General features: G+C 51.6%; 2 protein-coding genes and 1 non-coding gene across 6 annotated transcripts; all 3 read left to right on the top strand.

Moving 5' to 3' along the window:
• The first annotated feature begins 7,348 nt into the window (after nucleotides 1-7,348).
• On the top strand, nucleotides 7,349-16,274 carry Fdps (farnesyl diphosphate synthase). 4 transcript variants are annotated; one of them, XM_040752413.1, is made up of 11 exons: nucleotides 7,364-7,505; nucleotides 8,218-8,433; nucleotides 8,520-8,682; nucleotides 8,887-9,027; nucleotides 13,365-13,445; nucleotides 13,563-13,685; nucleotides 13,933-14,021; nucleotides 14,107-14,179; nucleotides 14,668-14,745; nucleotides 15,432-15,566; nucleotides 16,019-16,274. In XM_040752413.1, exons 2-11 carry the CDS (start codon nucleotides 8,255-8,257, stop codon nucleotides 16,217-16,219), a joined length of 1,263 nt encoding a protein of 420 aa, XP_040608347.1. In that variant the 5' UTR covers nucleotides 7,364-7,505; nucleotides 8,218-8,254; the 3' UTR covers nucleotides 16,220-16,274. The 4 variants fall into 4 exon arrangements, with proteins under 4 accessions (XP_040608349.1, XP_040608347.1, XP_040608348.1 ...); XM_040752414.1 differs by having other exon boundaries at nucleotides 8,541-8,682; XM_040752415.1 differs by lacking the exon at nucleotides 8,218-8,433 and having other exon boundaries at nucleotides 7,349-7,505; nucleotides 8,541-8,682.
• LOC121142484 lies at nucleotides 10,218-10,327 on the top strand. The gene has a single exon (XR_005879536.1). It is a non-coding gene; the product is annotated as a U6 spliceosomal RNA (small nuclear RNA).
• Nucleotides 16,275-16,455: 181 nt separating the features above from the next.
• On the top strand, nucleotides 16,456-25,725 carry Rusc1 (RUN and SH3 domain containing 1). The gene is given in 11 exon segments (XM_040752418.1): nucleotides 16,456-16,593; nucleotides 17,252-18,722; nucleotides 18,949-19,359; nucleotides 20,129-20,227; nucleotides 20,336-20,432; nucleotides 20,519-20,688; nucleotides 20,758-20,863; nucleotides 21,000-21,046; nucleotides 21,545-22,094; nucleotides 22,710-22,835; nucleotides 25,070-25,725. Coding segments are annotated over 10 exon segments (3,120 nt in total). The 5' UTR covers nucleotides 16,456-16,593; nucleotides 17,252-17,377; the 3' UTR covers nucleotides 25,239-25,725.
• Nucleotides 25,726-25,736: the final 11 nt, after the last annotated feature.

Consider the following 25,736-nt stretch of genomic DNA (forward strand, 5'->3'; position numbering starts at 1 on the left):
TTGTCAGTCTGTCTGACTTTAGGTCTGACAAAGGGGTGGGTAAGGGATGCTTTTGGGGGAGCTAATAACAGCCCCCACTGAAGCTGTGTTTGCTCAGGACCTGCACATTCCAAATGCTTCACAGCTGCTGACAGTCACAACGGATTTATTCATTTCCATCTTACATTTATTTATTATTTATTTATTTTTGCCTGCATGTGTGTGTCTATATGCCATGTGTGTGCCTGGTGCCTGAGATTGTGTGGTAGTTTGAATGTAGTTGACCCCCATAATCCCATGCTCCCATAATCTCATCGGGAGTGACAATTTCATAGGGAGATGTGGCTTTGTTGGAGTGGGTATGACCTTGTTGGAGGAAGTGTGTCACTGTGGAAGTGGGCTTTGAGGTTTCATATACTCAGGATACTGCCTAGTGTGTCATTTGATTTCCTGTTGCCTGCAAGATGTAGTGTTCTCACGTCCAGCACCAAAAATGTCTGCTTGTTGCCATACTCCTTGCCATGGACGATAATTGGCTGAACCTCTGAAACTGTAAGTAAGCCCCTTTAATTTTCTTTATAAGAGTTGCTGTGGCCATGGTGTCTCTTCATAGCAATAGAAACCCTAACTAGGGCAGATAGTCAGACGAAGGCATTGGATTTCCTGGAGTTACGTTACAGATGGTCATGAGTCCCCATGTGGGTGCTGGGTCTTAGGGAAGGATAGCCAGCACTCCTAACCACTGAGCCAGCTCCAACCCTAGCCCTAGAACTCTCTTTGTAGACCAGGCTGGCCTTGAACTCAAAGAAATCTGCCTATCTCTGCCTCCTGAATGCTGGAATTAGAGTGGTGTAGTGTAACATACTGCCTAGCCTGATTGACACTACTAATCAGGCAACTCTTGGTGGCTCTTAATGGCAGCTAGTCACAAGATCCAAGTATGACTAGACACTTGAAACTTTCAGTTGCAAGTCCAACTCCTGGAAAGAGGAGCTGGAAACCAATTAATAATTTATTATGCATCCATAATAAAATGGTTATAAAGATCCCTGAACTGCAAGCTTTGGAGAGCTTCCAGGGTCGCCCACAGGTCAGGAAGTTGACCTGCCCAGATCCATGGGGACAGAATTTCTTGTACTCTGGATATGCATCTCTTTATCTTAACCTGAATACACTTTTAAAGAAAGAAGGAAAGAAGGAAGGAAAAGAAGAAATAGAGACAGTTTATTAAAAAGGAAGCAGGCTGGACATGGTGGGTCACCTCTTTAATCCCAGAATTTAAGAGGCAGAAATGGTTGGATCTCTATGAGTTCACGGACAGCCCGGTCTACACAGTGAATTCTAGGTCAACCAGGATCCTGTCTCAAAGAATCAAAAAAGAAAACAAAATAAAAAAGGAGAGAAGACACTCGCTGGGTGGAGGTGGGCCAATGAACGGGAAGTGAGGTTTAGAGAGCCCCACACTGTGTCAGTTCTGAGCCTTTGATAGGTTACTAACATAGGGTGGGGCTTCTCTCAAGTTTGAATGTACTTGGCTTTTCCTGCACGTGCCCCATTTGCAGCCCTGGGTCGGAGGGTTTCCAGCCTTTTCTACCAACTGGTCCTCTTCAGATGGAAATCTTGAAGCTTCTCATGTCCCTACTCTCAGAACCTCCTCTTAGAGCTATGGTCCCAGAAATTTGGGGGAGGGTGTGAAGGGTGAAGATCACTCTTCTATAACTTTTCCCATGCTGCTGAAGGGTATAGTCCGTGCTCAAGAGGGATAAGACTCTCTATTTGTTGGAGAAGAGATTGGAGTCACCTGTAGAAGGAGTTTGTCTTTTGGGCTGCCAACCAGCTCCCAAATCATGACACAGAGACTTCTTTTTTTTTGTTTGTTTTTTGTTTTTTGTTTTTTGTTTTTTGTTTTTCGAGACAGGGTTTCTCTGTAGCTTTGGAGACTGTCCTGGAACTCACTTTGTAGACCAGGCTGGCCTCGAACTCACAGAGATCTGCCTGCTTCTGCCTCCCGAGTGCTGGGATTAAAGGCGTGCGCCACCAACGCCCGGCTGACACAGAGACTTCTTATTAGTTGTAAATGCTTGGCCTAGCGGAGTCTCATTTCTGGCTGGCTGTTTTAACTTAACCTGTTTGTCTTTGCCTACCTTTTGCCTCAGAGCTCTTTACTTTTCTTTCCTTCTATGTTCCTTACTTTCATGGCTTCTCAGGTCTTGTCTGGTTGGCAGCTGGCTTTTTGCTCTCTCTCTCTCTCTCTCTCTCTCTCTCTCTCTCTCTCTCTCTCTCTCATTCTCTTCTCTCTTCTTCTTCTGACCCCCTCCCAGCCTAGTTTTCTCGTCCTATTTAGTCTCTCTGCCTGCCAGCCCTTTTCCTGCCTAGATATTGGTCATTCATCTGTTTGTTAGACCAGTTAGGTACCTTAGACAGCAGCAAGGTGAACCAAATGCCAAACATCTCTTCATAGTTAAACACACAACCTTACATCATTAAACAAACGCAGCATAAACAAATGTAACATATCTTCACACAGTTAAAGTAGTTTCCATAGCAGGAGTTGACCAGGAACACTGTATCATAAAGAATTTGGTTTAAGTGGTGCTGGATGACTGAAGCATTTACTTAAATTCTTCTATTATTAATAAAAACTCAAAAAATGGGGGTACAGATCTAAATAGAGAATTCTCAACAGAACAATCTTAAATGGAAAAAAGACAAATAAGGAAATACTCAACATCCTTAGTCATCATGGAAATGCAAATCAAAACAACTCTGAGATTCCATCTTACACAGATCAGAATGGCTAAGATCAAAAACACCAATGACAGTTTATGTTGGAGAGGATGTGGAGAAAGGGAAACACTCCTTCACTGCTGGTGGGAGTGCAAACTTGTACAGCTGCTGTGGAAATCAGTATGGTGATATCTCAGAAAATTAGGACCAACCTACCTCAAGACCCTGCAATACCACTGTTGGGCATATACCCAAAAGAGGCACATTCACACCGCAAGGACATTTGCTCAACTATGTGAATAGCATTATTATTTGTAATAGTCAGATCTTGGAAACAATCTAGATGCTCCCCAACTGAAGAATGGATAAAGAAAATGTGGTACATTTACACAATGGAGTACTACTCAGTAGCAAGAAACAATGACATCCTAAAATTAGCAGGCAAATGAATAGAACTAGAAAAACCATCCCTTGAGGTAACCCAGACCTAGAAAGACAAATATAGTGTGTACTCAAAAGTGCATACCAGACATACAGCAATAGATACCCAGCCTACAATCCACAACCCCAGAGAAGCTTGAACCCTCCCCCAAAAACAGATGGAAGCAGATGCAGAAATCCATAACTAACCAATGGGCCAAGCTCCTGGAGTACAATCAAAGTGAGAGAGGAGCAAAAATATGAACAAAGGAGTCAAGACCATGATGGAGAAACCCACAGAATCAGCTGACCCGAGCTATTGAGCCATAACTGACTCAGGTCTGACAAATGGGGAACCTGCATAAAACCAAACTAGACTCCTTTAATATAGGTGACAATGGTGCAGCTGGGACAGTATATGAGGTCCCTGGCAGTGGGTCCAAGACCTAACTCCAATGCCCAAACTGACTTAGTGGAGCCCATTCTATATGGAGAGATACCTTGCCCAGTCTAGACACAGGGGTGTGGGGAGGAGAGGTGCCTTGGTCCTGCCTCAATGGGATAATGGGGCAGACGTAGTAGACTTCCTAGGGAAGCCCTTACCCTCTCTGAGGAACAGATGGGAGAAGCAGGAGTAGAGGAGGGAGGGGGAATGGGGATTGGCATGTAAAAAATAAAAATAAAAAAACCTTGGAATTCAGATATTTCGGTACAAAACTGATAGATGAAGAAATCAGCATTGGAAAGACTAGCTGACCCTCTTTCTTCACTTTCCCAGATTGAAATGACATTTCAAAGCATTTGAGTCCTAGGGGCAGGAGAGCTGGTTCAGAGGTTAAGAGCCCTGGCTGCTCTTTCAGAGGATCTAGGTTCAATTCCCTGCACCCACGTGGCAGCTCACAACTGTCTATGATTGCAGCTCCAGGGGCATTAACTCTAGCTCCAGGAGTTACCTTCACACAGACATATGTGGAGGCAAAACACCAATGCAAATCATTTTAAAACTATAAGCTGGGAGGCAGAGGCAGGCAGATCTCTGAGTTTGAGGCCAGCCTGGTCTACAAAGTGAGTTCCAGGACAGCCAGGGCTACACAGGAAAACCCTGTCTCCATAAACAAGCAAAAGAGTGTATGAGTCCTTTATTATCTGGCAGCCAAGAGCGAGCTCATGCCTCAAAGTCTCCTGGTGCCAAAGCTCTGGGGAGAGCCCTTAAAACCACAAGGATCATAATTTACATCCAAAAAAAAAAAAAAAAGCACAGACTCAAGGCTCTGTGGGAGGGGGTAAGCATGCCAAATATGGACTTTCCATTCTTTTGTTTGTTCATTTGTTTGTCTTTTGTTTTTTTGAGACAGGGTTTCTCTGTATTGTTTTGTAGGCGGACTTTCTGTTCTTGGAGACAAAGGTCAATCTTACCAGGCACAAACTATTTGTGGCAAAATGAACTTTGTCACAAACTATCTGTTGCAAAAAGATCCTCAAGCTTAGTGGGAATTCTCGTAGGCTCCTGTGGTGAGTGAGTGAGTACTCAAAGAAAGTGTATACAAAAATAGATCAATGCAGAGCCGTTCTATAGCTGCTCTGTGGATGCTCTGCAGGCTATCCGCCTGGAGCTGCCCTGCATGGGGCTCTGTCTCCACGCACCCTCCCCCCATGCTCTGCAGGCTATCAGCCTGGAGCTGCCCTGCATGGGGCTCTGTCTCCACGCACCCTCTCCCCATGCTCTGCATGCTATCCGCCTGGAGCTGCCCTGCATGGGGCTCTGTCTCCACGCACCCCCCCCCCCAGCCACTACTAAGATCCCCACACGCCATAAATACAGACCTGTGCTGGCTGGTGGTTCATGCCTGTACTCTCAGAAGACTAAGACAGGAGGATGGTCAGCAGAGGTGTCATGATGTGAATGGCCCTGGACAGCCTCATGACGCTGTGATATTGAGGTAGAAGACCCTCCGGGAAGAAGCGGGGGAAAACTAGAATCAAAGATTGCTTTTTGTGTGAACTCAGGTTCCTTTCCTAGCACCAGAGCCTCTAGTGGCCAGGTTTCTAAATTGATTGAGTTGCCCCCCCGTAACCCCATTTCCTTCCCTCTACTTATTTATAATTATGATGTGTGTATGGAAGGAAGTTCCTTCCCCCATCTCAGTCTTTCCAAACCCAGCCTAATCTCAGAAAGCCAACTAAATGGTGACCCCTCTCCCAGAAATACTCAAGACCACTCCCACAAGGTATTTAAATTGTTCCCTTTTCCATCTCCTCTCTGGAGGGCTGGAAAATCATCTGGGTGTGTTTATCCATTGAGTGTGGGCTTTTTCTAATTTGGTTTGATTTGGTGTGATTTGGATTGCTGCAGAGAAGCTGATGGGGGTGCAAAAACTTTTCATCAGCTTTCTTTTCTTTTTTTTCCAAGACAGGGTTTCTCTGTATTGTTTTGGAGACTGTCCTGGATCTCACTCTGTAGACCAGGCTGGCCTCGAACTCAACGGAGTTCACCAGCTTTCTTGTGGCTTGTCTCTGTGGAAGTATGCCTGGAACAGCTGTTTTCACCTCATATTTTCTGTTTTGTTTTGCTTTTTTTTTTTTTTGTAGAATTCTTCTTGTTCTAGCTTCCAGTTCGATATGGCACAGTAGCAGCAAAAGCAGACTTTAATTTGTTTGGCAGGAACTTCAAGCTCGATCCTTGGAAAGCTTTTTTTTTCTCTCTCTCAAAACCCTGCCCCCCCCCAGAGCATCTCCAACAGAGAAGAACCACCAAAAAACCCAGTTCCACATTCTTGGTGGCTGCTGGGGCTCCTCCCTGAAGTTGCCAGAGGCCCAAAACCCACCTAAAGCACACCATAGTGGGCACAAGCCCAGCTTATGAAGGACAGTCATCAGCCCTTATCTACAGGATATTTCAACTCCCTGCTTTAGTTTAGACACGTGATTTCTCCTGTCCCTTCTCCTGCCTTGATCTCTGGGGGCAGGAGGACTCACCTGGGAGTTACTTTGTTCAAAATAAGCCTGTTCTTGATTTGACTTACTGCATTGGCAGAGAAACCTATTAGTAGGGTACAGAAAACCTATTAGAGTTTTCTTACAGTTAGAAATATTAAACAAGCCTTTTCTATCAAATCCTATAAAATTTGCATTTAGGACAAGGAATTAAAATCTTTTTAACACCCCCCCAAAAACTAAAAACCAAAAAAGCTGTCCTTTGTTTATGCAGGAACATGAAAAGTGACCTCCTTCTCCTTCATCCTTCATTTCTGGTGCATCAATTCTTTAAAGACTAGACAACTGAATTAAGACGATGAGGTCCAAACACCCGTCCCGGGCATGGGGGTGTGGAGCACTGTCACCACCAGAATAAGGTTTGCCTTGTCCAGACCCTTCATTTAGGAGTGGGGGTGGTCTCTTTCTTTGAGACCCTGATCTTATTTCTAACACTACAATGACAAATCCATTAGTTCTTTAGTTTGTAGTCTTAGGTCTCTGTCTTTCCTGGTTGGAATGGTTTGGGAGGGAGTCAACCTGGCAGGCTGACCAACTTAGGGCCATAGTTCAAACTTCTGTTTTATCTTTTTTGCTTTAAGGGAACCTGGTTGTTTTTGTTTGTTTGTTTGTTTGTTTAGTTCATTTATATATCATGTACATTGATGTTTTGTCTATGTGCGCCTCAGATCTGCTGGAACTGAGCTTACACACAGTTGTGAGCTGTCATGTAGGTGCTGGGAATTGAACCCGGGTTCTGTGAAAGAGCAGCCAGTGCTCTTAACCGCTGAGCCATCTCCAGCCCTAGGAGGAAGGTTCCCCCCCCCCATAATCATATAGTCTTCAGAGTAACCTAAACCTCACTATATAATCCAAAACTGTTACCTCAGCCTCCCAAGAGTTGGAAAATTGAGCTGTCACACCCAGCTACAATCTAAGATTTAGAAAATGATTTGCCTGAGTTGGAAATAGGAATCTGTAAGACTGGTTATTCCGGGGTCTTAAGAACAATGTCAACCAGTTGCACTGGAAGAGCGACGCCCACAACGCTGCTAAGCTCCCTGACTCTCGATCTGGGTGTACTCTCGCTTGACACCTCCCACCTATCAGTGGGCTGATGGCCCGCGCGCCGCCCTTTCATTGGTCAGCCGTCACAAGGCCCATGCTCACACGAGGCCATTCAGCCAATCAACGGGCTCGGCTTCGTCTACCCAGCTGCACACGCAGGCGTTTTCCGCGGTCTGGTCCGCGGCATGCTGGGAGTCGTAGTGTTATATGTAGTTTCTACCTACGGAGCCCGGAGGCTGGGAACTACAAGCCCCAGAGTGGTGATCGCGTAGCGCGCTCGGCTTTTAGGTGTCAGCCGCAAACATCTTGGACACCGGGAGAACTCGCGTTGACGACAGGTGAGAACTTTTGTTGGGGCTGGATCCGAGGTGTGCTCCTGCCTTAGATCTGGTGACGCTGCGAGGCGCCGCAGGGCCAGCCTGTGTAGGAGTCACTGGTCTCGGGGTCCGTGGGCCGGACCGAGCAGCGTCAATTTCTAAACTCTGCGCTGGTGTGTCCCTCGAGCCCTGTGCGCGCGCCCTCGGGTTTACTCCTGTGAGCCCTCACGCCCACCTGTTGTTCGGAGGCCAGCAGCTGTTAGTACCAGGCCAGCCAGCCCCTGGGCTCCCGATCACAGGCCCTCAGCACCATCGGTCCCAGCCCCATCCTTTGGCGTAGCTCGGACCCTGAGCCTCCACCTCCTTCCCCTGCACGCGGACCTCTTGGTTCGAGTTCTGGCTCTGCGTTATCATAACTACTCCCAGAACTTCAGTTTGGCCTCTCCATTAAGTGTGACTTTGATCCCCTATTTCTCGGTACCACCTCCCCAGCTTTGTGGATGGAGCCTTGGAAGTTGAAAGCGCTCAGTTTTTAGTCTTTTCGGCTTAAGTGAAGATCCGTTGGATCTCAGTACCCCGACATACGTTTTTATTTCCTGTTTGTCCTTTCTGTAATTCTTGAATTCGAGCTGTAACAGGGTGGGGCATTCTGATGCAGGAGGTAAAAAGCTTGGTTTGGGGGTATCAGAGGTAACTGCTACCAAGCATCTGCCTTCGGTGCTTGCTCCTGCAGAGAGTGGTTGGTGCCCCCGCCCCCATGCCCACCCAGGATGCCCCTGTCCCGCTTGCTGAGATCTGCGGGAGTCTTCCTGCTGCCGGCCCCCTGCTGGGCACCCCGGGAGAGGTGGTTTGGTTCCCTACAACGACCCTCCCTGGCATATGGGTGTCCAGTCCTGGGGGCCTGGCACAGTGCCCGCTGGTGGTGCCAAGTGTGGACAGAGGAGCCTCGGTGAGTGTGGTTGGGGTTTGGGGCCTCGGGGAGGGAAATACCAGAGTAGACCGCTCATTTGTGTGTGTGTGTGTGTTTCCCTTAAGAGTATTTTGCTCCTCTCTCAGAATGAATGGGAACCAGAAATTGGATGCTTGCAACCAAGAAAGGCAGGATTTCATCCAGCATTTCTCCCAGATCGTGAAGGTGCTGACTGAGGACGGGCTAGGCCACCCAGAGACAGGCGATGCCATTACCCGGCTCAAGGAGGTGAGGGGTTCAGGGTTAAAGAAGCCAGTAGAGGTGTGGACTCTGCATGGCATTTGGTAATAGTGGAAGTTACAGCCTTGTGCCGTAGGACCTTGGAGAAGAAACGAAGAGGGGTCTTCAAGGGAGAGTTGGGAATAAGAGAGGGAGAAGGGAAGGAAAAATGTCTCCCGTGGAGCCTGTGATGTCCTCTTCTACCTCCCTCAGGTCCTAGAGTACAATGCCGTAGGAGGCAAGTACAATCGGGGTCTGACTGTGCTGCAAGCATTCCGCGAGCTGGTGGAGCCCAAGAAACAGGATGCTGAGAGTCTTCAGCGCGCCCTGACAGTGGGCTGGTGTGTGGAACTGGTAAGATGGTGGGGAGAGGCAGGGGCTTCCCGGAGTTGGGGGTCTCTTGCTCGTGTTTATGTTTCTGTGTCTCTTACGTGCTACAGTCAAATTTAGGCATTGTGAATCACTTCAGGCACTGATGGATGGGCACAGAGAAGTTTCAGAAATTTTCAACTTAAATCTCCCTGGGTGTGCTGGTGTATACCATTAACTCCAGCACTCCGAAGACAGAGGCAGGCAGATCTCTGAGTTCGAGGCCAGTCTGTTCTACAGAGGGAGTTCCAGAACAGCCAGGGCTACACAGAGAAACCCTGTCCTGAGTTGAGGGGAAGTTAAGGCTGGGGCGATGGCTCAGCTGTTAAGAGTTTTCTGCACAAGAAGAAGACTCACTTTGTTGGATCCCAGCACCCACATAAAAAAGCCAGCTGTGGCTGTGAGCTCATGCATAATCCCAGTGCCATGACAGGCAGAGACAGGTGGCTGGCTGGGCCTTCTAGGCTCAGTGAGAGAGAAATCCTGTTTCAAAGAAAAAGAGTAAAGTGAAAGACAGGACACCTGACATCTTCTTCTGGCTTCTACTCCCAAATGCTCGTGCCCACACACACACACACACACAAGTGAGGTGTGGTGGCACATAATGCTAGTGCTGGGGTGCAGAGACAGGCAGATCCCCAGAGCTAGAAGCAAGCCAGTCTAGCCAGTCAGTGATAATAATGATAATAATAATGATAATGACGTGGAGGACATGGGGGATCCCTGGTTGCCTCCATGTCTGTGCACAGTACAAACGCATGCAGCACAGACACATACACATACAACCCAGACTTCCAGGGTTTGGAGCAGTGGGTCTGTCAGTAAGAGGCTTACTGGGCAAGCAAGACCACCTGACTTCAGTTCCTCACTATCCACCTGTAGCTGTGTACAACTGTAATACCCTTGAGGGGTGCATAGAGATACGCAGATCCCTGGAGGTTGTGGCTGGCTAGTCCAGCACGTTTTCAGTGATAGATGCTATCTTAGAGAATGTGGTGGAGGGGCTGCTCTTAGAGAGGACCTGGGTTTACGTCTTAGCACCGATAGGGTGCCTCACAACTGTTTATAACTCCAGACCGAGGGGATCTGACGTCCCCTTCTGGCTTTTGTGGGCACCAGACATGTACGTGATACTCAGACATGCATGCAGACAAAACAGCCATATGAATAAAATAGTGCTTGCATTGGCAGCACATATCATATACTAAAAATGGAGCAATACAGAGAATATTAACATGGCCACTGCAAGGATGTTCAACAAATTCATGAAGCATTCCATATTTTTTCCTAACTTTGATATTTTTACCAAATGTGTGAAAACATACATAAAGATTATTACAAAAACAAAACAATGTATTTGTATATATGCATGTGTGTGTGTATGTATGTATATAAATTTAAAAAGTGAGGAAGACACCCAGTGTTGGCCTCTGATCTCCACATTTGTACAAGCACATACACCATACATAAGCACATATGCACAAACTTATACTTGTAAATACGCATAAGCATGTACATGCCACAACACGTTCACACATGTAACACACAACACATGCAAACATGTACATGTTCACTTGGCTGCAGCCACGTGCTGGCTCTAAAAGGCCATCACTACCTCCCAGTCACTCCCACTCCAGCATAGTGGAGAGACTTCTACGGAAAATAAAAGGCTGTCGGGTGGCTAAGAAGTGAGTTTTGACCTCTGAAACCCATGGCAGAAGAAAGTGTCCTCTGACCCCACTGCATGCTGTGCAGTGTGGATCCACACTCAGACACCCCCTGCCGCGACAGGGAAGGGCTGGAACACGATTCGGTGGTTCAGGCACTTACTGAATAAGCCTGTGAAGTGAGTTCCATCCCCAGAACCTGTGTGTAGTCGGAAAGAGAAAATCAACGTTGATGTCCTCCTCTGATATCTGCATGTGTGCTGCAGCAAGCACATGCCCCACACACGATAATCACTGAAAAAAGTAATAGAAAATATATCATCTTGGGGTGGGGAGGGCAGGTTAGAAATAGTAGTAAAACCCTTTCCTACCATGTGTAAAGCCCTGGCTTCCATCCTCGGCACTTCTGACACAGCACAACAAAACCAAATAATCCAATAACAAAAACTGCCGTGTGTTCTGACTGTAAGAAGTTGTTATTCTTGTACAGTCCTGTGAGCTCAGCACTGAGGTTAGTTGAACTCCTGAGATAGAGGCCACCCTGGCCTGCATGGTGAAGCTCTGTCTCAAGGAAACAAAAATCAAAAGCATCATGGGCATGGAGCATTCCTTTCTTCAGTATCCTTAACAGAGAGCTGTTGGGAGGCACCACTGTGAGGTCAGTCCCTCAGAGGGACACCTCGAGGGACAATGCACCCTTACTTCAGGTGAGCCCTTGGCTAAGACTACAGGAAAGAGGCTGGGTTGGCATCGCGCTGCTTCACAGGCATGAAGCCCTGCGTTGTCCCCTGCAGAGCATAAACCCAGGCATGGTGGCAGGCACGTCTTAGCACCTGGGAAACGGAGTAAAGGAAGAAGTTCAAGGTGACTCTGTCTGGAGGAAACAGTGGTGCTGATGGTGTGTCACTGGAAGTCGGCCTCATTCTCCGGGTCTTAGACCCTGCCTGACAGACACTGCATCCCTTCCTCTCTTTTCTGGGAGAGGGTGGGTGTGAAAGCTGCTGGAGGTTTACATGCTCTGCCCTGGCTATAGAGGTGGCCTCCCAATGGATTTAAAAAAAAAAAAAACTTAGCTGGGCGTTGGTGGCGCACGCCTTTAATCCCAGCACTTGGGAGGCAGAGGCAGGTGGATCTCTGTGAGTTCGAGATCAGCCTGGTCTACAAAGTGAGTTCCAGGACAGCCTCCAAAGCCACAGAGAAACGCTGTCTCAAAAAACCAAAAAAAAAAAAAAAAAAAAAACTTGAAAAGGCAAAAAAATAAAATAAAATAAAACTTTTCAATTAATATTTCATTTTTTTTTCTCTTCGAAGACAGGGTTTCTATGTAACAGCCAGCCCTGGCTGTCCTGAAATTCACTCTGTAGACCAGGCTGGTCTCGAACTCAAAGAGATCCTTCTGCCTCTGCCTCCCGAGTGTTGGGATTAAAGGCGTGTTCTACCAACGTCTGACTGACATTTCATTTTTTTTTTTTAGATTTATTTATCTCATATACAGTGTTCTGCTTACATGCCAGAAGAGGGCACCAGAGTGAATTATAGATGGTTGTGAGCCACCATGTGGTTGCTGGGAATTGAACTCAGGACCTCTGGAAGAGCAGTCAGTGCTCTTAACCTCTGAGCCATCTCTCTAGCCCTAACATTTCATTTTTTATGATTAAAAAATTTTACATGTATGATTGTTTTGCCTGTGTGTATGTGTACCAGGTATGTGCAGTGTCTACAGATGCCAGAAGAGGGCGTTGGATCTCCAGGAGCTATAGTTACAGATGGTTATGAGCAGTCATATAGGTGCTGGAACCAGAGCTGGGCCCTTGCAAGAGCGACCACTGGGCCATCTCTGTAGCCAATTTTTAAAATGGAAGTCACTGTCTTAGATCTCTATTGAAGTGATAAAACACCATGATCAAAAGCAGCTTAGGGAAGAGGAAAGGTTTTATTTTATTTCACACTTCCAGATAACAGTTTGTCACTGGAGAAGTCAGGGCGGGAAGAGACCCGGATGCCATGAAGGATTGCTGCTTGCTTTTCATGGTTTGCTTAGTCTGCTTTCTCTGTCTGTCTGTCTCGCTCTCTCCCTGTCTTTCTGTTTTTTTGTTTGTTTGTTTTTGTTTTTGTTTTGTTTTTTTTTGAGACAGGTTTTCTCTGTGTGGCCCTGGCTATCCTGGAACTTGCTTTGTAGATCAGGCTGGCCTTGAACTGGTCTCTAGAGAGATCCGCCTGCCTCTATCTCCTGAGTGCCAGGATTAAAGGTGTGTGCCACCATGCCTGGTTTAGCCTGCTCATACCTGCCCAGGGGTGGCACCACCCATAGTAAAAATATCTCACCGTCTCCCTCAATTGAGGTTGGCTCTTCCCAAATGACTATAGCTTATGTCAGATTGGCCTAAAACTAGTCAACGCAATCACTTACTGGAACAAAAATTTATTAACGTTTTGCACTACATGAAGATGTTTCATACTCTTTCTGCTACCAGGGATGTCTTAAGCAAATTAGAGATGGCAGAGTTCCATTTTAGTCTCTTAGCATGTGGATTCTGAGTGGAGAACCTGTCAGGGTCCGCACACCAACCTTCCCAGCCAGTGGCCAGAGCAGCAGCCGTGTGTGTGAGGAGGCTCTGAGGGGCCCTGGGAGTCTGACTCCTCTCTTCCTCCTAGCTCCAGGCTTTCTTTCTTGTGTCAGATGACATCATGGATTCCTCGCTCACTCGCCGTGGACAGATCTGCTGGTATCAGAAGGTAATATAGACGGGAAGGTAACAATGGCATGGTAACAGGCCACAGGGAGGTGGTTGGAGTGTCTGCTGTGATGGTTGAACCTGACCAGAGGTAACCTGTTTCGCTCTGTTCTGACAGCCAGGCATAGGCTTGGATGCCATCAACGACGCTCTGCTCCTGGAAGCCTGCATCTACCGCCTGCTGAGGTTCTACTGCAGGGAGCAGCCCTACTACCTGAACCTCCTGGAGCTCTTTCTGCAGGTGGGATGCAGCTGGGGCTGTTGGCTGTGGCTCCAGAGGCTCTTGTCCCCGTACTCTTTGGGCACATGCTCACCTGCTCTGCTAGGCTTGCCTGGGAAGGGGGTGATGGCAGGAAGAGTCAGTGAAGGAGGCTGTTGTGTGATTTGAGCCTGGTTGTCAGCTGCTTGGGGTATGAGGCTTGGGGGCCAGTGTTTCCCATTCCTGCAAAAAGCCCGGCTTAGAGGCACCTGCTACCCTTCCTCCATAGAGTTCCTATCAGACGGAGATCGGGCAGACTCTCGACCTCATCACAGCACCTCAGGGCCATGTGGATCTTGACAGATACACTGAAAAGAGGTGAGGGCCGGTGGCAACCATGTCTAGACAGCGAGGGACTCGGGCTTGCGCTTGCCCTTATGATGCATCTTCTCCCCTGATTCAGGTACAAGTCTATTGTCAAGTACAAGACAGCTTTCTATTCTTTCTACCTGCCTGTGGCAGCTGCCATGTACATGGTGAGTCCGTGTCTCCTTCACTGTTTTCTCTTGCGTGCTTTGGGACAGGAAGGCATAGTGGGTAACTTGGACAATCCTATACATTGTTTGGCTGTGTGGCCTCACGCAAGCCACTCACCCCCTCTGGTGGGGACTGGAACAGCAGCAGAGGAGAGGCCTGTAGGTGCTGCGTCTGCTGGAGGAGCAGGGGAATTGAAGCTGAGGCAAGAGACTAGGCTCAGAGGTAGTTGGATCCGCGTCCATCCTGACCTTGCTCTTCACGTTTCCTTTTCATCTTGCAAGAAGTTGGAGGTGGCCAAAACAATTGGAAGTGGAACTGCAATGGTTGCAGCCCACAGGGGATGGTGTGAGGGCCTTCAGGACAGGTTCATTTGTTAGGCCTCCCGGGGAGTCCTGCCTGATAAGAAGGGAAGAGAGGTCGGCCCGTGGGAAGCACTAGCAAGGGCAGGGATCCCTGTGGGCCCTGCTGCCTGACCTGTCTCCCCCAGGCTGGCATTGACGGGGAGAAGGAGCATGCCAATGCCATGAAGATCCTGCTGGAGATGGGCGAGTTCTTTCAGATCCAGGTAGGAAGGTCTGTCAGCAGCAGAGCGTGCGTGTGTGCGAGTGTGTATGTGTGTGTCTGTGAGTGTGTGTGTCTGTGTGTGTCAGTGAGTGTGTGTATGTGTGTCTGTGTGTGTATGAGTATGTGTGTATGTGTGTGTCTGTCAGTGTGTGTATGTGTGTGTCAGTGAGTGTGTGAGTGTGTGTGTATGAGTGTCTGTGAGTGTGTGTATGTGTGTGTCTGAGTGTGTGTATGTGTGTGTCTGTGAGTGTGTGTGAGTGTGTCTGTGAGTGTGTGTATGTGTGTGTCAGTGAGTGTGTATGAGTGTGTGTGTATATGTGTGTGTCTGTGAGTGTGTGTCTGTGTGTCTGTGAGTGTGTATGAGTGTGTCAGTGAGTGTGTGTGTGTCAGTGAGTGTGTGTATGTGTGTGTCTGTGTGTCTGTGAGTGTGTGTGTCTGTGAGTGTGTGTGTATGTGTGTCTCTGTCTGTGAGTGTGTGTGTCTGTGAGTGTGTGTGTATGTGTGTCTCTGTCTGTGAGTGTGTGTGTCTGTGAGTGTGTGTGTATGTGTGTCTGTGAGTGTGTGTGTATGTGTGTGCATGAGTGTGTGTATGTGTGTGTCAGTGTGTGTGTGTATGTGTGTCTGTGAGTGTGTGTGTGCCCCCACTGCCTGGGGCCTCTTCACCTCTCCTTTTCTGCTGCTGCCTAGGACGACTACCTTGACCTCTTTGGTGACCCCAGTGTGACTGGAAAGGTCGGCACTGACATCCAGGACAACAAATGCAGCTGGCTGGTGGTCCAGTGTCTGCTGCGAGCCACTCCTCAACAGCGCCAGATCCTAGAGGTGCCCGAGAGGGGCTGGGTGGCGTGTCCCTTGCCAGGAGGGGTCAGGCGTGACTTTGCTGTCCAGGGGACATTCGACAGCTTCAGCAGTTTGGTGCATGTGCTGCTAGCAGGCAGAGCCAGGGAAGATTCTGGACGGTCTTGCCAGACGGCATACGCTGCCCGATAACTCTGCAGTGCAAGGCTGAGAAACCAGGGCAGAGAAAGTATAACCCTGACCCATGACCTGACATTGTGGTTGGGGGGAGGGCAGTGCTTCATATCTTGGATCCCCAGAGACACGTTGGTGCCAGGCGAGCTCCAAGTGGCACTCAGTCTGAGGCAGGCCTACCTTCTGAGGGCCTGTCTAAAACAACAACGTTGAATGACTGGCTTTTCCAGTGTTCTGGGATGTCTGAATGAGTTGTGAGGGCCTTTGGACCTAGCCAAGTAAAGCCATTTTCCTGCTTCCAGGACAATTACGGGCAGAAGGACCCCGACAAGGTGGCACAGGTGAAGGCGCTGTATGAAGCGCTGGACCTGCCGGCTGTGTTCTTCAAGTACGAGGAGGACAGTTACAGCCGCCTCCAGACCCTCATAGAACAGTACTCCGCGCCCCTGCCCCAAGCCATATTCTTGGAACTAGCAAACAAGATCTACAAGCGGAAAAAGTGACCTCGAGATTGCAAAGGCTTGGAGGGGAGAGATCTTAATAAATTATTGTACAACATCCTGTGGTTTTATGCTTTCACCAGTCAGGAATCTGACCTTGTCTAGAATGGAGGGCTGAGAGGTGGCAACTTGCAAGCCAGGTTGACATCAGCATCTGCCTATACCCAAAGCTGCAGCTTTCTAGATGGGTGACGCATACACAGCGTCAAGAGCAGCGTGTGGGTTGGGGGCGGGCCTGAATTTGCCACGCCCATGCGTGAAGGGGTGCGGCTGCGCAGCCACAGTGGGTTTTGCTGGTGCCCCTCCCCTCTGCCCTGTTCCCGCTGGGCGGGGATGCGGACAAGTCCGAGGCCGGGTTGATTCCAGAAGGACCGCGGGTGAGAAGGGCTCGCTCTATGGGTGTGGATGGATGGATGGGTGGTTGGATAGATGGATGGAAGGAAGTACGGGACGGGAGCTGTAAAACTGAAGAAGGGGTGGGTGGTGGCTGGAAGATGGAGACGAACAGAGCGAGTGGACAGACCCTGCTGTCGCGAGCGGGTATGGGCACACAGGCTGCAGGCCAGAGCTGACTGGGACTGGGGCAGATGCAGAGCTACAGCCGAATGCTTTCTCCTCCAGTCTCCTGCATTAACGAACCAAATGCTTCTGGTTCCCCACCATTCACCTGAATACAGCATCCGGGTGGGGCCTCCTTCCTCGCAGGGGGTGGGGGGAAGGGGGTAGGCTGGAGGGCGGTGCTGATTTGAAAGGATTGGGGGTCTGTTCTGGGCCCTACTCTTTTTCAAGCTCCGAACCCCTACGAAGATCAGAGCAACTGCATTCTCTGATGACCCTCCTTTCTCCGTTCCCTGGAGGTTATGTTTCACTCCACCAGCAAATGCTGCAGTGGAAACTAATGGCCTGTTCGTGGTGATTTGAATCTCATTTAAATATCTCCCAAGGCATCCAGATCTTTCCCAGGTCTGCTCATTCACCTCTAGTGCCCTTACCCGCAACCTGAGTATCAGGGTTTCAACCCCCCTTGCCTTCTAGGTCTGCATCTGAATCGCCAGGGAGGTGGATGTGAGAGGGCTGGGTCTGCCCGGTTCTCTGGAAGTCATCCTTCGTGAGGGCTGGGTCTGCTCGGTTCTCTGGAAGCCATCCTTCGTCCTCAGCACCATGCTGTCCCCTCAGCGGGCTCTACTCTGCAACCTGAACCACGTTCACCTCCAGCATGTCTCCCTGGGCCTGCACTTGTCCCGCCGACCTGAACTACGCGAGGGGCCTCTGAGTACACCCCCGCCCCCTGGAGACGCAGGGGGCAAGGAAAGCAGGGGACCTTGCAGCGGAACCCTGGTGGACGCCAACTCCAACAGTCCCGCTGTGCCCTGCCGGTGCTGCCAGGACCACGGGCCCAGCATAGAAAACCAGCAGGATCCTTCCCAGGAGGAGGAAGAGGCCGCCTCTCCTTCAGACCCGGGTTGCTCCTCCTCTCTCAGCTCCTGCTCAGATCTTAGCCCTGACGAGTCCCCGGTGTCCGTCTACTCTCGAGACCTGCCTGGTAACGAGGATGCCCACCCTCAGTCCAGCATCTTCCCCTTGGAGCTGGGCTCTTCTCTGGCTTCAGCGGGCCCTGGCACCTGCTCTCCGGACAGCTTCTGCTGCTCTCCCGATTCTTGCTCGGGAATATCTTCCCCACCTGGACCTGGCCTGGACTCCAACTGCAACGCCCTGACCACCTGCCAGGACCTACCTTCCCCAGGCTTGGAGGAAGAGGAAGACAGTGGGGAACAGGATCTTGCTACCTCTGAGCTCTCAGAGACCGAAGATGGGAGAATCGACGCAGAGAAAGCAGAGCCCAGTTGGAAAATTAACCCCATTTGGAAAATCGACACAGAGAAAACCGAAGCTGGATGCAAAACCATCGAGAACAGTGACTCTGGTTGGAAAATCGACGAAAATACAAACTCGAGCTTGAAAACGGAATCTGGGAAATTGGTTTCTTGTCTGAACACCAATTCTGGTTCGAAAATAGATGCAGGGAAAATTGATGGGGGAAGGAGAGGTGACGTCAGCCAGGAGCCGGTGCCCCATCGGACAATCACGTCCTTCCATGAGCTGGCCCAGAAGCGCAAGCGGGGTCCCGGGCTGCCCCTTGTGCCGCAGGCCAAGAAAGATAGCAGCGACTGGCTCATAGTCTTCTCGCCTGACACCGAGCTCCCGCCGACTGGGTCCCTGGGAGGTTCTTTGGCACCTCCCCGAGAAGTCACCACCTTCAAGGAGCTCCGGTCGCGAAGCCGAGCCCAGCCGCCGCCAGTCCCGCCCAGGGACCCTCCGGCTGGGTGGGCTTTGGTCCCGCCCCGACCGCCTCCCCCTCCCGTCCCTCCGCGGAGGAAGAAGAATCGACCCGGGCTGCAGCCCATCGCTGAGGGGCTGCCGGAGGAGGGCAGGGCTGGCAGCCCCGCGGTGGGCGAGGAGGCCCCCGCAGCGCAGGAACCCGAGGAGCCGTGCGCACACGCCGTGGGTAAGAACACAGACCCGCAGGAGGGCGGGTCCTGAGCCCGCCCCTCGCCCCCTCCTTCTGCGGTGTCCTCTGCCCCAAGGCCAGGGCGCACTCGGGGAAGGGAAACTGGGGGGTCTTGGAGTGAAGGGACTAACTCTTTGCTCCTCTTTCTCCCGCCCCTCCTTGCCTGGCTGTTGGCCCCGCTGCCCTTCCCCTCTGCACCTGGCCCCGCCAATCCCGCCTGCAGCCGGTCCCCCGCTATTCCCTCGGCCCCCGGTTTTCCGGTTCTCGGCCGACGGGCGCCCCCTGTTGGAGGGCGGGGGCGCGGGTGCACCCGGGTCCCTGCTCTTGACGCCTCTAAGCGGGTGGCCCAATTCCCGGTTGCAGCTGCTGGGGGCAGCGAGTCCCCCAGAGGAGCATCGGCTGCCTGTGCGCCTATCCCCAGTGGGAGCCTATTCTCCTCCCACGCGAGGGGCCTTGCCTTGCCTGGCCAGCCCCGAGCTGGCCCTGCTGCTATCCCCGCTCTTCCCCAGAAGTAGCACCTTCCCCGCCGCGGCGCCCCCACCCCGCCAGGTTCCCGCCCCCCCGCTGCCAACACCAGCGCGTCCTCCGACCGCCCCTCGCTGGACCAGAAGGCCACCGCCTCCACCCAGGCAACGTAAGCCGGACCTGGGCCAGCCCGCGGGCCGCGCCTCGGCCCGCTGCCCCTCCAGTCCTGGGCCAGCCTGCGTTTTAGCCTTTTTCTAGGGTGCCTGGCTAGATCTCGCCCTTGGAGTTGGGCAGATTCCTAGCGGGCTCGTTAGTTCCGGGGCGGCTGGCCTGGTTCCACGTTCTGGGGGTGAGGAGCACGTCTGCTCTCCTCGCTGAACTGCCGGCTCCACCCGGTCTCCAGATAACCCTAAGGGTCCATTGTTAGGGATCTGGGGTCACACCCTCCGAGGAATTCCTCCGCTAGGGAAGTTCTCGGCCGCGGTGCTCTGACCCACCGTCCCCTCCCTGGAGGCTCTAGCCACACCTCCTCCACGAATCCCGCCCCCAAGTAGGGTGAAGCCGGAGCCTTGCGCTGACGAGGTGCAAGGTGACTACGCGGGTTCCCCCAGGCTCTCCACCCTTTCCCGTCCGTCTGTCCCTCTTTCCATTGGTCGAGGCTCCCACGTGCTCAGAGTGGGTGCAGCCCTCGATTTCCTCATCAGGTCGTCTCCCTACTTAAAGGCCCAGCTGGTCGGTGTGGCTCCCCGACTTTCCGGAGAGGAAGGGCAATGGGAACCGAGGTGGGGGTGGCGAGGGCTGGGGTTTGCCTAAGACTACACACCCCGCTCTACGCCCCAAGGGGTTGTGTTCTTTCTCCCCCCGACTCCCAAACCACGGAGTCCTCCTTGTAAGCCTTGGTAAGAGCGTCATCACCGCGTCCCTCTTCCCTTACACAGTGCGCACTTCCTGGTCGTTTGCCGGTGTTCCCGGGGCCCAGCGGCTGTGGATGGCAGAAGCCCAGAGTGGAACTGGCCAGCTGCAGGAGCAAAAGAAAGGTAGTCCACCTTCCTGCCTGTCTTCAGCCACCTGCGCCCCCGCCCCCGCCGCGCTCTCCCCTCCCCTCCCCCAGACCAGGACCTTTGATGCCTTCCCTCCCCACCCAGGTCTCCTGATAGCTGTCAGTGCTTCAGTGGACAAAATTATCTCGCATTTTGGGGCTGCTCGGAACTTGGTTCAGAAGGTGAGTTTATTTTGAGGGAGGTGAAAGGGCGCCCGAACACTTGGCAAGCAGTGGCTAACCAAGCTTCTGGACCCGCTCGCTCGCTTTGTACTGTCCCCAGGCCCAGCTGGGGGGATAGCCGGCTGAGCCCGGATGTGGGGCATCTGGTGTTGACCACCCTCTGCCCGGCCCTCCATGCTCTGGTGGCTGATGGGCTGAAGCCATTCCGGAAGGACCTCATCACTGGACAGCGCAGGAGCAGCCCCTGGAGCGTGGTGGAGGCGTCTGTGAAGCCAGGTGAGCTGGGAGGGCGTGGCACCCGATGGCAGCAGGGCCTGGACCTGGCTGACCAGCCCCTGTCCTTAGGTTCCTGCACGCACTCCATGAGCTCGCTGTACAGCCAGGTCAGCCGACTGGGCCCTCTCAGCAGCAGCCGCAGCCGCTTCCATGCCTTCATCTTGGGGCTCCTCAAGTGAGTGGACTTTTACCTCCCGTCGCTCCCTGGAGCCTCATGGACAGGATGCAGTAGTGGGTGCTCCATGTTTCCAGAGGCATCACCCCTCATCCCCACCTCTCCCTGAACTTACCTCCTTTCCGTTTTCCTCCAGCACCAAACAGTTGGAGCTGTGGTTTTCCAGCCTCCAGGAGGACGCAGGTCAGAAGCCGGGCTGGGAGGGCATGGCGTCCTTAGGTTAGGAGAGGCCGGGCTCCTTCCTGCCGGTCCTTTCTGATGTCAGAATACAGAACCGGACTAAAGCTCTCCCAGAGGAAGGGTGGGAGGAGAGCCAGCGCCCAGGTCATCCAGGTCTTCTTTCCCACTTGAGTCCTCCTGGCTTCCTTGCCCAGGGCCGTTTGTTGTCCCTGCACCTGTCCCTTGCCCGTCCTGCTTCCTCTCTGGGTCCCTTCCGCTGTGAGGTCCCAGCTCTGTCCTGAAGGGGAGGTCCTTATCTTTTTAGTGTGTGTTCGCTCCTCGTTCCCCTGTTTAACGTGCCGTGTTTCTCCACTACGCACACTCTGGAAGCCATGGTTCCACACGGGCTCTGAGTCCTCTGTTGCCCCTGTGCCCCACACAGAGTGAGGTCGGGAGATGCTTGTTGACTCTGGGCTTGACGCAGGATGCCCTCTGGGGCTGATGCCGCCTGCTCTTTTCCAGGCCTGCTGTCCCTCCTCTATCTGCCCACTGGCTTCTTCTCGCTGGCGTGTGGTAGCTGCCCATCGCTGTCCACAGAGTTGCTGCTTCTGCTGCAGCCGCTGTCGGTGCTAACCTTCCACCTGGACTTGCTTTTCGAGCATCACCACCACCTGCCCCTGGGCCTGCAGCAGGCTCCCGCCCCGTCGGGGCCGCCTCCCGCCCTTCAGCAGACTGTGCAGGCCGTGCTGCAGTGGGGGGGCCGCTTAGCTCAGAGCCTGCGAGGGACTTCAGGAGAGGCCGCTACAGACTCTTCCGCCCCCGCCACCCGCCCGCCACCAGGCAGCTGGTGGGATCAGCTGACCCAGGCTTCTCGGGTCTACGCCTCTGGCGGCACTGAGGGCTTCCCTCTTCTCCGCTGGGGGCCCAGGCGTCATGGAACTACAGCTGAAGGTGCACAGGAGGCACCTCCACCCGCAGAACAAACCACACCAGGCAGAAGCGTGTGGCTGGGGCGGCTATTTGGGGTGCCTGGGGGCCCCTCAGAAACCGAGACTGGAGCCTCCAAGTCCAGGTGTGGATACACATGCACACTGTCCCTTCACTGGTCCTTCGGGGCTTGCTGGCTAGTCAGTTATGATCCTTTAGATAATGGGTAGGCAGTTGGTTTTTGTAGCTATGGGCTCTAATGGTCACAGGCATAAATGGTTACATTTAGTGACCACATAACGTTTCTGATTTCACCTCTTGGCCCTTAAGAGCTGAAAATAGCCCGGCGGTGGTGGCGCACGCCTTTAATCCCAACACTCGGGAGGCAGAGGCAGGCGGATCTCTGTGAGTTCGAGGCCAGGCTGGACCAATAGCCTCCGAAACAATACAGAGAAACCCTGTCTCGTAAAAACCAAAAAAAACAAAAACAAAAAACAAAACAAACAAACAAACAAAAAAAGAGCTGAAAATATCTAGCCCTTTAGAAAAATCCCTGACCTATTCTAGAGTTTGACCCAGCAGGTGGTTCTTCAGCGCTGACTAGTGACTTAGCTGCGACTCTAACCCTGATGGGTCCATGGGTGTTAGAGCTGCCCGCTCTGCTCTCGGCCCTGACCAGTGCCTAAACTGCCAGTTGGGGGGATTCTTGGATTCTTTTTCTGGCGTGGTATGGCTTCAGTGACCAAATCCTCCCCTTTAGGAGACCATCCAGCTGGTTGCCCCCAACAGTGAGTGTGTTGTCCCTGGTGAAGCGGGGAACATCTCCTGAGACCCCTCCTGAGCAGCTTGTGGACTCCTCAGCAGCCAGCAGGGTGAAGGCCCACAGGTAAGGGCTGGGAGAGCACTCCCAGGCCTCTGTGTGTTCTCTCCACAGCAGGCAGGAGGTAGTGTAGAAGGCGGTTTGCATGGCTTCTTCCTTGCTCATTGCTGCTGGGGCACTCATTTCTTTGAGCCTTTAGCTTCTTTATTTGGGAAAAGAAGTTGCTGGGCTTGGTGGCCACACTTGGGAGCATGACACAGCAGAATGCTGAGTTCCAGGCCAGCTCCAGGCTGCTGCACCAATGTGGTGCACAGAACATGCACATAGGCAAAATACAAAGTAACTAAGTGAAAAGTTGTCCCATTGTGTAGACCAGGCTGACTTTGAACTCTTAGAGATCCATTTGCATGATTAAAGAAAGGTATGCAGCTGGGCTTGGTGGCTCACACCTTTAATCCCAGCACTGGGAGGCAAAGGCAGGCGGATCTTTGAGTTCAAGGCCAGTCTGGTTGACAGAGAAACCCTGTCTCAACAAAACAAACAAAACAAAACAAAAAAAAAAAAAAAAGAAAGAAAGAAAAGAAAAAAAAAGATATGCACAGTCAATACTTGACTTTTTTTTTAAAGATTTATTTATTTATTTATTAATACAACATCCTGCTTCCATGTATGTCGGCATGCCAGAAGAAGGAACCAGATCTCATTACAGATGGCTCTGGAAGAGCAGTCAGTGCTGTTAACCTCTGAGCCATCTCTCCAGCCCAATACTTGACTTTTTTTTTGTCCCCGCTGAGACATGTTTTTTTTTGTATAACAGCCTTGACTTAACTGTCCTTGAACTCACTCTGTAGACCAGTCTGGCCTCAGGCTCCCATGTCTGCCTGCCTCTGCCTCCCAAGGGTTGGGATTAAAGGTTAAAGGTGTAAACTACCACACCCAGTGGCTTTTTTTTAAAACAAGGTGTGTTTATGTAGACTAAACTGGCCTTGAACTCAGTACGTCCCAGTCTCAAGTGCTAGTATTAATGGTGTGCACCACCCACCACCGCGTCCTGAACCTCTCCTGGCTTGGACATCTATTTTGACACCGTTTCTTTTTTCTTTCTTTTTTTTGTTTTTGGTTTTTTGAGACAGGGGTTCTCTGTGTAGTTTTGTAGACTAGGTAGGCCTTGACCTCACAGAGATCTGCCTGCCTCTACCTCTGGAGTGCTGGGGTTAAAGGCGTGCGTCACCAATGCCCTCTCCAGGCCCTTTCTTTTGGTATTTTCAGTCCACTGAATTAAGCTTTTTCAATTTAATTATTAATTTACTTGTTTTGAAGGCAGGGCCTTGCTGTGGAGCTTCGGTTGCTGGAACGCTGAGTGCTGGTCTTAGTGGCATGTGCCACCATGGCTGGTCTGAATTAAGCTTTTTTGATTTTTCATCTGTTCAGTGTATTCCAGGTGCTTCTTTGTGACAGGCATTAGCTAGGGAGAGAACAAAAATGACCTCATGACTGCATTTGTTTGTATCTCCTTTTCAAGGAGCATGCAGTACACGGAAGACGTGTGGCTAGGAGGAGATTGGATGAGGTCGGGCACGTTGGGCGGTAGCTGTGGCTAGGGGAAGAAAAGTTGGGACCTGTCCCCTGGCTTGGGACTCAGACGTGCTTCAGTAATGGTTCTGGCATGCGACTGGTAGGAGAGATGGGAGGCTCACGTGTGGGGCACGGAGAACTGTGGGGCATGATGGGTGGGTCAGTAGGCCAGCCATGGAACCACGGTGTCATTCCAAGGCACTGGGAACCCTCAAAGGGCCGAAGCCTGGGAATGGTAGACTTCTTGGCCATGCTTCAGGCAGACCTGTCTGTGACTGCCATGTGGAGAGGGAGGGGAAACCAGAAGAAACTCTTGGAGATAAACGACTACATGTAGCACCCCAGAAGGATAGAGGCTCAAATTAGGGTGCTGGTTGTGAGCTGCAGCATGGAGGAGATCTGGACGTGAGCTTTGGCCGTGCATGGAAAGTGAGGACATGCCAACCACCGCCGTGTGGAGTCCTGTCCTTTCCCACGGTCAGGAGGGCCGTGCTATTTGCATATGAGTAGTTTGAACACCAGAGGGAAGTACAGTTTCGAGTCAGCATTTCAAGAGTGGGTCTGGGGTTTAGGGAGGCCAGGGCCCCGAGAGTCAACATGTCAGTGGGGCTACCCCACGTCTTCTGAAATCAGTGAGTGTTGGATGAACAAACAGGGGCCAACAGTACGGTCTGGGAAGAGCTGGGTACCCGTCCCTCCATCCTGTCTTTCTTTGACTCCCCCAGGGCAGTCCGGGCTCTCTGTGACCACACTGCTGCAGGACCCGACCAGCTGAGCTTCCAGCGTGGGGAGGTGCTTCACCTCATTGGCGCAGTGGGTGAAGACTGGCTTCGCTGTGGGCGTGGTGGTGTGGAGGGGCTGGTGCCGGTGGGATACACCTCCCTTGTTCTCTAGCTCGGGGCCCATTTCCTTTTCCTGGGAATGGAATAGCTAATGAATGCTGTTCATGTGAACTGAAGCATCGTTCCTTCTGCAAACACATCTTCCTCCCCAAATCCATTTCTGCGGACAGTTAAAATAAACTTTCCTTCTTCCCTCATCACCCTCCTGGAAGGTGAAAGCTGCTCTTGCAAACATGTAGAAAGGATTTCCTGTCTACAGGGCTCGCTTGCGCCTCCATCTGCACAAGAGAACACCCTTCTCATCTGCAAATTAGCACCTGTCTCTCCTTCACCCAAGTGGACTGTGCCAGTATACTACAGGCCTCTGCCCCCAAGCCCACAGGACTGTGGTCTGTCTGTCCTTAGCCTTGTTGCCTGTATTTAAGATGTACTCCTGCTGTGCTAAGTGCTAGAGGGAAGCCTGGACACCCCTGGTGGGTGGGCCTCTGGCATTGGTCTGCACCCTTCCTTTCTTGACCCAATAAAATGTGGGAGTTGAACAGATGTGTTC

Source organism: Mesocricetus auratus, unplaced genomic scaffold (genome assembly GCF_017639785.1).
Source record: "Mesocricetus auratus isolate SY011 unplaced genomic scaffold, BCM_Maur_2.0 Super-Scaffold_100009, whole genome shotgun sequence".
Lineage (NCBI taxonomy): Eukaryota > Metazoa > Chordata > Mammalia > Rodentia > Cricetidae > Mesocricetus > Mesocricetus auratus.

Coding starts and splice junctions, on each gene's coding strand:
- Fdps (XM_040752413.1), top strand. CDS start 8,255: ATGCCCCTGTCCCGCTTGCTGAGATCTGCGGGAGTCTTCCTGCTGCCG. Junction 13,446..13,562: donor AGATCTGCTGGTATCAGAAG/GTAATATAGACG, acceptor CTGTTCTGACAG/CCAGGCATAGGCTTGGATGC. Junction 14,022..14,106: donor GACAGATACACTGAAAAGAG/GTGAGGGCCGGT, acceptor CCCCTGATTCAG/GTACAAGTCTATTGTCAAGT.